The sequence below is a fragment of the Cynocephalus volans genome, chromosome 8 (assembly GCF_027409185.1).
Source record: "Cynocephalus volans isolate mCynVol1 chromosome 8, mCynVol1.pri, whole genome shotgun sequence".
Taxonomy (NCBI): Eukaryota; Metazoa; Chordata; class Mammalia; order Dermoptera; family Cynocephalidae; genus Cynocephalus; species Cynocephalus volans.
In genome coordinates, this window is record NC_084467.1 from 110,547,167 (window position 1) to 110,558,534 (window position 11,368).

General features: G+C 44.0%; 1 protein-coding gene across 1 annotated transcript; it reads right to left on the reverse strand.

The window, feature by feature from the left end:
- Positions 1-7,290: 7,290 nt before the first annotated feature.
- On the reverse strand, positions 7,291-7,578 carry LOC134383005 (late cornified envelope protein 3D-like). The gene has a single exon (XM_063103660.1). The coding sequence runs from the start codon at positions 7,576-7,578 to the stop codon at positions 7,291-7,293; it is 288 nt and encodes a 95-aa protein (XP_062959730.1).
- Positions 7,579-11,368: the final 3,790 nt, after the last annotated feature.

Here is an 11,368-nt window from a genome sequence, read left to right on the forward strand (position 1 = left end):
AGGTGGCATAAAGACAAATCCTTCTAGTTGGGATTTCAGAGGAACGGCTATATATATGTCAGACAATAATGATTCTCTGGGCATGAGGCTTTTGGAAAATTCCCGATCTATTCTGTTCCCTCTAGTGGCTACTAGTATTTTAGTGTTCAAGACTACTATGGCATTGGGGACAGGGTGATGGGAATAGGGCAAGTTAAACTGTCATAAAACTCACTGTTCTTATTGTTATTCAGTGATTTTCTTGAATGAACAGTTATAATATTTTTGCAAGCCTTTGGTAAATTTTCAGAGTTTTGCAAAAGCCCATTTTGTCAATTTTTTAAAGTTTTCTAGGTACTTTAATGGAGAAACAGAATTTTAGAGATCCTTGCTCCACCATTCCCTGCCTTGTCTTCTAATTTGAAAACATTTGCCTCTAGTTTATCATCTGGGTCATAAACTCCCCATTCAATAAGTTTTATCATTCTGAGATGTACAGCTGTTGTCATCACCACTGAGATATTTCCATATATACCCAGGCTGTATGAGGAAGTAAGATGAAGCTTTTCCTATTATTGAGATTTGGCAAACACAACTCCCAACTTGTAAATGGCAGGCAGTGAGAACCCTCCACCTTGTAAAGAGAGGTTGAAAGAGTCCTCCTGCCATCATTCTTCCTCATATTCTAGAGCATATGATTAGAAAACTAGAAAAGTGACGAAAAGTTTCCAAGGTAAGATAGAAGGCTGAGGCTTTTTCCTCACATGTCACATAGGGAGAAGAACAGGTCATTCCTTCCACCTTCCACTAGAGGAAAAGTTATAGGAATTTCAAGGAGAAAAACTATAAAATTTAGAGATGCCTAAAAAACAGGGAGACCGAAATTTCCTATCTCAATTTCATCAATGGATTCACTGAACAGTTCTCTATGACTATTTTAGAGAATGGAAAAGGAATTGGAAAAAGAAAATAGAAAGGAGAATGGGCAAGGGAGAAGCAGCCAGTTCCCCACTATTTTCCCTGAGCCAACTGTTCAGCTTGTGGGCATGAGCTGCACTGCCATGGTCCAGCTGGGAGTGTGGCTTCCAAGGCGGAGACCCTGTGGCTTGTACCAATGGGGTCGAGAGTTTAGGGGAGTGTCTGAAGAGGTCCAATTTTCCATGGCAGGTTGCTATGCTATGAGAAAGCATTTTGTAAGTCTCCTTGAAGAAATCATCATCTACCTGGTGAGAGCGTGCCCTTGGGCTTTTGGTACAGCGGGGATGAAGCCATTGAGAAATACCAGCAGCACCATTCCAGTATGGGATGTTTGCCTTCTTCCCTTGTCCGTCATCCAGGGAAGCAGTGAGGGAACAGGGACCTGCAGGGCCGAGCAGGAGGTGGGGGTCAGTGAGAGAGCTGGCCATGCCTCTTTCCCACATAGGCCTTTAGGAGAGGGTCGATCTGTGCTGGGTGGAGGGAGAGGCATTAAGGTTCTTCTGATGAGTTATGTTCAACAGTACAGTATGGGATAATCCCTGAATCTCTGAAAATGTTTAGAAAGTTCTAGAACACACTTGAAATATTGTCAAAGGAGAACCAGTGCGGCATAGTAGAAGACAGAGACTGGAGGAAAAAAAATCCCATTTGTATCCCACTGAGTTCAGATTGCTTAATAAACTTGTTAAAAGATCTTTGGAAGATTTTCGTATCAAGGATTTCTCTTGATACCTCCTCCTTTTCCACTAACAGTCAATAAATGAATGAATACCCAATTTCCTAAATTATGTAATATTTCCCAGTTCCATTTAGGGAAACTTTCCTTCTTAGAGTTAATCATGGCTCTATAAAATCAGGGTTTTGTGTAAAAAATGTGAAAGTCTTCAGATACTGACACTGGAAAGTTTTTTGTCTTCAAACCCCATGTCGTTCTCAAACCTGTCAGTTTCTGTGAGCCACTGAGGATGGTCAGTGATGTGATCTCATTTCTTTGTTCACCCTGGAGCTGGGCTCCAACACTAATTGCAGGTCAGTGGTAAGCCTGGAGTGCTGGGCCACGGATCAGATCGCCAGCCATCCAGGGGAGTTTGGGCTACCAAGACAGGCATAGGGCAGGCAGACAGAGCTGAAGAAGGTTCCATTATTTTTCAAAGTCACATACAGGTACCAAAGAGTATCTAGGAAGTGGGAGCTGAGGTGGGGAACAGAAGGGTGTTAGAAGGTCAGAGAGGGTGAACTTTCTGGAGAGAACTGAGAACCCTCTACATCAGAGGTTCTGAACTTTGTCTGCACATTGAAATCATCCAGGAAGGTTTAAAAAACTACTGAGCTCTGAGCTCCACCTCCAAGACTCTGATTGACTTGGCCAGAAGTGCAACCTAGGCATCAGGCGTTTTAGTATCTCCCCAGGTGATTCTAATGTATAGCCAGGTTTGAGAAGATCAGCTCACATGAGGTGGAAGAGAAAGAATTGGAGGTTAGAGAATGGGATTACTTGCGGGTTTTCATACCTGTTGCCCACAGAACAGACAGAAAATTCTTAGGCAGTCAGTACCAGTCTCTGGCCAATCAGGAGCTGTCTGATTTCTCTAGTCTCAACTCCTGCCATCCTCTCCTAAAAATCTCACCTCCAGCTCCTTACCTGTCTGTGACACACCAGGGGCCCAAGGACCTTTGCATGGGCCTGGGCTGGAGGGCACCTTCATGACTGGTGCTGGGTGCTCAGAGAGTATCTGTCTGAACACCTGGGAAAAGATGCAGGTGTCACAGGGAGTTCTGGCCCACAGAGGGCCTGGACAGGACCTTGTCACCATGTTCTGCATCACCCACTTATAGCCTTCAGGGTCCTGGTATAGGGAGGGAAAGGGAAAAAGAGTAAGTTTTTCTGAGAGAAAAGATCTGGGATGCCCCAAGACTGTCCAAATAATCATTCCTTAAGCTTTTTGTGTGCTTGTTTTCTTCCCTCTCTAGCTCCCTTTCCTTTTAAACCCTTTCTTTCCTTCTCTTCTTTCTTTTATTCTTTAAAAAAAAAACTGATGATGCCCCCACTAGGCATTGTGTTAGACACACAGTTTGTTAGGTGATAGACACACCTAATCATAAATGAATAAGGTTCAGTCCTGGTTGGGTAGCTCCCTGTGTAGTGGGGCAGATGGACAGATAGTCAGACAACTATGACCCAAGCTGATGAGAGCTGTAATTAACATGTGCGGGGAGTCCTCAGGATTAAACAAGAACTTTTGAGTATCAGTCTCCTGTTGCCTTGGTGTGTTCAGATGTTGTCATTTGGTGTCACTTGGGAGTGGTTGCAAAGTCACCAGCCTGTAAGAACTGATGATGACCATGCAGCTGGAACAGTGGGACAAGGAGCCTGACCTGTCCTCAGGGAAGGTGGTGCAGAGACACTGAGAGGAACTTGTGAAATCCAGGAGGCAGAGGTGTCCTCTCAGAGGGAGGGGATGGATAAAGCTGATGTCTGAGGGCAGCATGTGGTGGACAGAAGGGGCCGGAATAAGGTGCTCATTAAGAGCACTGGCTGGGGAGTCAGATATTCCTGACTTTGTTTCCTTGTTTGTTCAGGTGATAGCTGTCTTAACAAGGTAGAGGTATTTGGGAGAGAAAAGTTTATTGTGTAATGAAAGCACAGTGGACTGTAGATGTTATAGTTGAAATCAGAGAAGGAAATAAGAAACTAACCTACATGTAATGAACCATGTGCCTATAAGTCACTCACTCTGTATGTTTCTGAGTTTTGGGTACAGGTCAGAGAAGGAGCTGATTCATCTAGGCTGGGACAGCCAGGGTGAACTTAGTTGAAAGACGAATTATAATTAATAGTGGTGAATAATAATGGATAGACGTGGTAGTGTTACTGTGTACATCTGACATAATGCAATTGATGTGATTGACTAATGTCTATAGAAATTGCATTTAAGTCAACTGTGTAGAATTCTCCTATTGCATGTTGTTATAACACTAGACATGAATTTCCTTCTGAAATGTAATCACACTAAAGAGTAGGACAAATCTTATATCACACATGTAATTCAAATACAGTTTTTGATAAAACATTATTATTACAGTGAATGTGTCTGCTTATCCTGCTACAGGAAGGCCTGTGGTTGTGACTCCCACTTGGAGATAAGGTATAACAGGGAGAAAATGACAATATCTTCACAGCAATGCAAGCATTCTTTTTTCCACTGGGACTTTGGAGAGAGTGAGGAAGGGAAACTGGCAAGAGCATGAGAACAGAGGCTTCCTTTGCACTAACATTGTCTCCATCATCACAAGCAATTCATTCCTTGCTTTTACTTGATTGCTGCCTTTGATATGGAAGCAAAATGTTTCTACGTGACCTTTTGCCAATAGCAAAACCAATGTTTAATCTTTAATGATTTTCCCAGACCAGGATCTTTTGCTGTGTGTATTAAACCTCCACTGCTGCCTCCTCAATCCAAGGATGTGAGAAACCAATGAGATAGAGGGATTTTTGTATCTGATGCTGCTGCTTTGCAAGCAAATTAGGGAACTGTCATGAATGGACCCACTAGAGCAAAAGCTCCCTGAGAATAGCATTTTATTTTTTCTTGTTCACTATTGTATCTTTAGCGCCTATCATGGTGTTTGTACATAATAGTTGCTCCGTAAATAGTTTTTGAATCAATTAATTATTAGCTGTTGGATCTGGGACTGGGTCAAAGTGGTCTCAAGATGAGAATCAGAGCATCTTTCCAACCACTGAGCTCTCACCGGTTGGGGTCTACTCTTAGGGGCAACATGGTAAGCTTTATAACTTCTGGCTGTCTTTGACTATCCTGGTGTTTCAGGTCCAAATTTTATTGGCTGGTCCAACTCCTATTTCTTCTGCCTTCTGAGTGGACTCACTATCCTCAGAAACTGTTAGACACTTCTCATGGACAACTTGGATTTGACAGGTGCTTCTGAGATGCCAACCCTCATTCTATAGTCCTTGGCAGATGACAGGCTTTACTTTTTCAAAGGCTGAATTCTTTCTCGTGTAGCTGTTGTACAGTTAGGAATGTGGCCCATGAATTCCAGCCACTATCCATACAGTGATCCTTAGTTTCTGTATGAGTGGAGTGGTTCCAAAAAGATTTTGGAGTTTCATGACTCTGGGTCCACATGGCAAGGCCTCACACACATGGTGGCAATTCCAACCTCCCAGCCAACCTTACCCATCCTGAACATTTTTTGAGGCATATTTTCAGTAAGACTTGACACTGTTTCTGTCCCATGGTGAAGTACTATGCAAAAATTTCTCAAGTTTTGAGTGATAAGCAGCTTGTGGTGATGAATTCCAACATGGCAGCTGTGGTTCCTACCATAGGGAACTGTGTTGAGCTGGGGAGTGGATCAGACCTGGTCAGAGTATGTCTCACATCAAACTCCTTGAGAGCCCTTTTCTTTATTAAATTCTAAAGATTTTAGGAACTCTGAGTCTTTGGATGTTGAAGTGAAAATAAATATCCAGGTGATATTTTCCCAGAACAGAAAAAAATTTTTTTTGATTCAATGAACCCATAAAGTGCTACATAGATTCACTTTTTGGTGGTATACCCAGCCCCACAGTGATTTCTCCCACATTTTCAACTGGAGTTTAGTTCAGCTTCTATGATATTCCTTTGGCTTATTCCAAGAACCATCTGGATGACTTTGATGGACTGTTTCAACCATCTAGCAGACAGAGTGAGGCTCCTCTCGAAGGAGATGATTTCAACCTAAAGGGCAATTAGCTTTTATATTTTAGGTCCTAAATATGGGAAAGAAAAATTTTTTAAAGTTTTACCAAGTTATAACTCAGATGGTTGGGCTCTTAGCTCTGCAAATTTAAAAACTCAAACAAAAATAAAAACAAAACACAACTTTAAACAGGCCAGAATAAATGTTACGTGGAAAAGAAGCATTGTTCTCTTCAGATCTCTTGAAAAGTCTCAAGGGAAGCTAAGTGGCCAAGACCATGGGCTCACAGGGCTGTGTGGATCTGCAGTCCCCCGCGTGCAGAATGAGGTTATGAAGAGCATCTACCTTATTGATTGTTTGGAGAACTACATGAGTTCATAGTGTTTACTTATGAGTTCCTAGCAGCTGATAAGCACTAGTAAGTTTTTGATCTTACAATAATTGTAATTTATAATCCTTGCAATACTTCTCATTTTCCTTTTCCTTTTTTTTCTAATTGCCTCATGGTCCACACTCTTCACAGGATCACATTTTCTAAATTGTCAGCCCCATCTCTCCCCCTGACCCACAGCTTCTTTACATTTAACTGATTCTCTCCCACCCCCATCTCCCTCTGGGATTTTTATTGTGTATATGGAGCTATCTGTTCTCCCTTAGGCTGTCCTTCCTTTACCTACCTTTTTATTCTAGTCTAAGGTTTTTCAACTTTGTCACTATTGGCATTTGGGCCCAGATAATTCTCTGTCGTGGGGGCTGTCCTGTGCTTTGTAGGGTGTTTAGCTGCATCACTGGCCTCTATGCACTAGGTAACAGTAGTGCGAGGAGCCCTCAAAAAGTTTGTGGAAAAATAGAATTGAGAGATAATATGAATCTTTCCATGAACTTTTTGAAGTATGCTTGTATTCTTTCTACCCCATGTTTTGACCACCAAAAATATCCCTAGTTCCAAACGTTCCTTGGAGGGCCAAATTCCCCTTAGATGAGAACGACCTATCTATTTTTTGATGATCGCCTACAACATCGACATTGCTTGTTAACTGGAATGTCAGAAGCAGCTCATCAAAGCAAATGGTAGCTCCTCATAGCGAGTCCACTGTGAGATGAATGCACAGCCCATACTTCATAGGGTTAGTTGTTCCCTCTACTGATGGTTAGTGGCCTCAGTCCAATCCCCCTCTTCTCCCCAGCTGCCTCACAATTCCAGCATAAAAGGACCTGATAGACCCTCAATGTTTTTCTCGTCTAGAGCTAGCATTCTGCACCCTCTGTATGGCAGTGCTGGATCTGAGGGGCTGAGGGGAGGGGCACACATCCAGCTACCTGGGGAGGGACAGAGTGAAATGACAAGGTAGACGCTGTGGTAATGAGCACAGGAAGCTTTATTTTTCACACAGGCACAGGCACTGCCAGTCAGGCTGGTGCAGGGGTGGGGGTACTGTGAGACCCTGGCCATCAGACAGGCAGAGTCTTCTGGGGAGAGCTTGGAACCCTGGACAGGAAGAGCCCTAGCTCAGCCTGTGAAAGCCAGAACAGGGTACCTGGGAAAGGACATGTCAGGCTGGGGCTTTTCCTTGGTCTTTGAGATTCTTGTTTCCTCTAAAATCGCTTTTCTCAGCATCAGGATCCAGGTCAGCAGCAGCCCCCAGAGCTGTGGCCACAGCCGGAGCCCCCAGACTGCTGACCGCTGCCACTGTCGCAGGAGTCGGAGCTCTGGCGCCGGCAGCAGTGGGACCTGCGGCGCCTGTGGTGGCTCAGTAAGCAGCCGCCCTCAGAGCTGGGACCACTGCAGCCCCCCGAGCTTGGAGCACAGCTGGAGGAGGCTGGAGGCAGGCACTGTGCTGGGCTCTTTGGGGGGCATTTGGGTGAGGGGCACTTGGGTGGGGGCTGGCACTGCTGCTGGCTCTGCTGGCAGGACATCTCGGCAGGAGGTCAGGGAGTCTGGACAAAACAAACCAAGTTGTCAGTTTGGAATGTGCAGTCCACTGTCTGCCCGCCTCTAAGACCAGCTGCTTCCTGATCCAGGAGCTGCAGGAAGGAGGAGGAGGGAAGCTGGTTTGGTGTTGGTTGGATCACGCTGGATGCCTCCTCTTTGCTTCCCACCCAGGACACATCGCTGCCAGTCTACGTGGGCATCCGAGCTCTCGTATCTCCCAAGAACACCTAGGGATGCACCCATTTGGGAACAGCATTGTGGAGGACAGATGTGAATATCTATTCATGGTCACGGATAGAAAGAGGGTGGGAGGGAGTGCTGAGTCCCTGTGGCCGTGGCAGGTCATGCAAGTTCTGTCCCGTCCCACACGGGCTCCCTCCTGACCTCACTCCCCCATTGCTCCTCTCTGGGGCCATCTCTGGCTCTTCCTTCCAGACCCCTCTGTTTCCCTCTCCTCTGCTGCGACTTAGCTCTCTGCTCCAACATCTCAGACTGAGTCCTGTCCCCTTCTGGACACTCACCAGATGCAGCGAGGCAGGAGAAGAGAAGGCTGTTCCTGAGGAGGCTGTGGATGAGGAGCCAGGGTGGCAGCGCTTTTATCCTGTGCAGGGTTTGTGAGGCACAGCCCGAGCATGCTGCTGCTTTCACAACCAGGTGACTGCCAGGCACACCCCAAGTCTGGCTGAGCCTTTTCCTGGGCTCTTCCATAATGTTCAACTAATGAGATTGAACCAGGAAACAGCATGACTATTGACACACCTCCTCCGGGGCCTCCTGGGAGCCTCTCACTCCTTCTTTCCTCCCTCCCTCCCTTCCCTTTCTTCAGAGCAGAATCTGTTTCATGTTCTTTCCTGGGAATGGAAATGGAATTCTATGACAGAATTCTTTCTTAAGTGTATGGTCTAATAGGACAGACACACACACAGACAAATAAATAAATAACCAAACAGATTCCAAGTGATAAATGTTGTACTATATGCGAAGTCCCCAGGCTACCCAGTGACCATGGCCTTCAGATGTAATCCCTGCTGCCTTCTGGGCTCCTGTCTGTGAGCACCTGGGCACGCGGTGGGGGAGTGGGCTGGGGCCTGCGTTATGGAGCCCCTGTATGGCCACGTGGCACCTGGGAGCAGCATGGGGCTTCTGGACATGAAAGGGCAGAAGTAAGTTAGCTTTTTATGGACAAATAAATAAATTGTACAGAGTTAAAATGTCCTCCTTTTGTTTTTAATCAATTCATGTAAACCGAAACCTATTTGTCCACTTGAGGTTATTGTAATACCATGCTATATTCAAAATATAAAATAAAATTAGGACTACAAATAAACTTTAATAGTTCATATATAATTTAAATACTTTTTACTATTGAAATAATATTAAATCATGGATTTATATTTTTTTACAGAGACAAATGACCATGGCCTATTGTTAACTGATGAAAAGCAGGTGGTAATGCTGTATACACAGTTAAGTAAATGATATTTTGAATCGGACCTTTTTATAGTGAAATGTGTTTTATTCTTTATGACTATTTAAACCTATAGGACTGGCCTCCTGCCTTTAGACGATTGCGTTTTCCTCACTCACCCATGCTGAAACAGAGACCCCCTGGTTTATTTCGAGGCCCTGTTGGGAAGAACTTGCAGTGAATTCCAGCAGTGTTAGCTCCCACTGGAGGTGGGGAGGAGACAGTGAGAAGAAACTTACGCCCTCACTGACATGATCCTGTCTCCACAATGAGCTTCTTGATCCCGTGGAAGCCATGCTTTCAGTCTCAGCCTCATTTCAGTTCTGGCACTGTTTCCCTCACGCTATTGAGAGCCCCACTGCTAGATATTGGACTGGAAAGGGGAAAGTATGAGGGATGACAATAGACAGTGTTTTCCATGCAGAGGATGAACAGGGAGAGAACAGTGGAAAACACATTTTAATTCTCATCAGCTTTGCTGGACAGGGCAGCCTTAGACAATGCCACATGGGTGGGTTACTCTCCCTCCTGGTTTACCTGGGGAGTCTTAGTCTACAATTGTGTCCTAGTGTAATTACTCCATAGCATCTTGGTTTGGACCATCATACAGAGAGAAGAGGTCACCCTAATGGAAACTGTGCTACAGCACATTTGGGGTCCTCAAGAAGGCATGGCCTGACCTTTAGTTGTGACCAGGATGGAGACATCAGCCACTGTCTTTTCTCCCACAGACCTTATCTTCCTCCTTCCTAACTGCCATCATCAACCCTTCCTCCTGAGCTCCTTCTCTTTCAGTCAACCCCCAGATCTCTGCATTCACCAAACTGTAACCGAGTATCAGGTGTGGGTCAGGCGCTGTGCTCAGCACTGGTGGTACCACTGCAGAGGAGAGAGACACAGCCAGCTGCCCTCACAGGGCTGACCAAAAACCCAGCCACGGGGAAAGGCACCAAGTGACGAATTACAGCTGTCATGTATGTTAAAGAGAAATTGCAGCTTCTGTGGGGCATGTAAGAAAAAGGTCTAACTTCATCTAGGAGTTCAGATCTTTCTGCAGAAATGTAGTTTTTAGACTTGACTTGTGGTTCAATAGAAGCAAGAACAAAGGCTCTTTTTGGTTTAAATGGGTATAATCTTTAGTTGTTGGGAAACAACAACTGAAGAGTAACATTAATCTCAATGGTTGGGTAAGTTCCAAAGTTTCTGGTGACTCTCAGTGGGGCGAGGAGGCTTCTTACCTCCTCTGAGCAGGGTGGACATTGAGTATGTGAGTGGGGCAGGAGAGGGGCAGTGGGGCGCACTGTGTGTTCAGAGACTGTCAGGCTGCCTTGTACTACCATGTGACACACACACAAGTCAAGAAATTACGCAAAGACACTGTGACTATGCGGATCATTGGTCATTTCCAGGTACTGTGATGCAGGCAAATATAGTTATTGTGATCTCACTTTGTACTCAGAGGCTGAAGAAATCATCTCATGTTTAGGTTTCATGTTTTAAGATATACTCATAATTTACAAAAGTGTGCCTTTCTTGTAAATGTAAAAACATCCAGACTGGCCAGCAACTCTGAGGCGAGGCTTGAAGTAGTTGAGACACTACCACACTCACATCAGACTAAAGGGAAACCAAAAACATATGGTCATTTCGACAGATGCAGAAAAAGCATTTGACGAAAACCATTATCAATTCATGATTTTTTTAAAAAAGAAAACCTCTCTGCAAATAAGGAATAGAAGGGAATATCCTCAATGTGATGAAGGATATCAGTAAAAAACCTACAGCTAATATCATAGTTAATAGTGAGGGAGTGGATTGTTTTTCTTTCCTCCTAAGAACAAGAGCAAGGCAAAGGCAGATCTGTGGAGCACAGAGTCAAAAAACAGAGCCAGGCGTATGATTATTTATTTTAAACAGAGATACAAAGGCAACTGATTGGAGGAAAGATAGTCATTTCAACAAATGATGTTGAAAAAATTGGACATTCTTACGTTAAAAAAATCATTCCTAATGCTATATACAAAAATAACTCAAGGTGAGCAACAGACCAAAATGTAGAATATGAAAGTACAAAACTTCTAGAATAAAACATAAGAGAAAATAAATTGTGACTGGGTTATGCGAAAGTTTTTCAGATAGGTCAAAAAAAGCACAATTCAAAAAAAAAAATATTGGACTTCTGCAAAATTAAAAACTGCTGCTTTTCAGAAGACACTTAAAAATAAGAAAACGTATAGACTTGAATAAAATATTTGTAGAAGATATATTTAATTAAGGACTTGTGTTTGGAATATTTTAAAAATTCT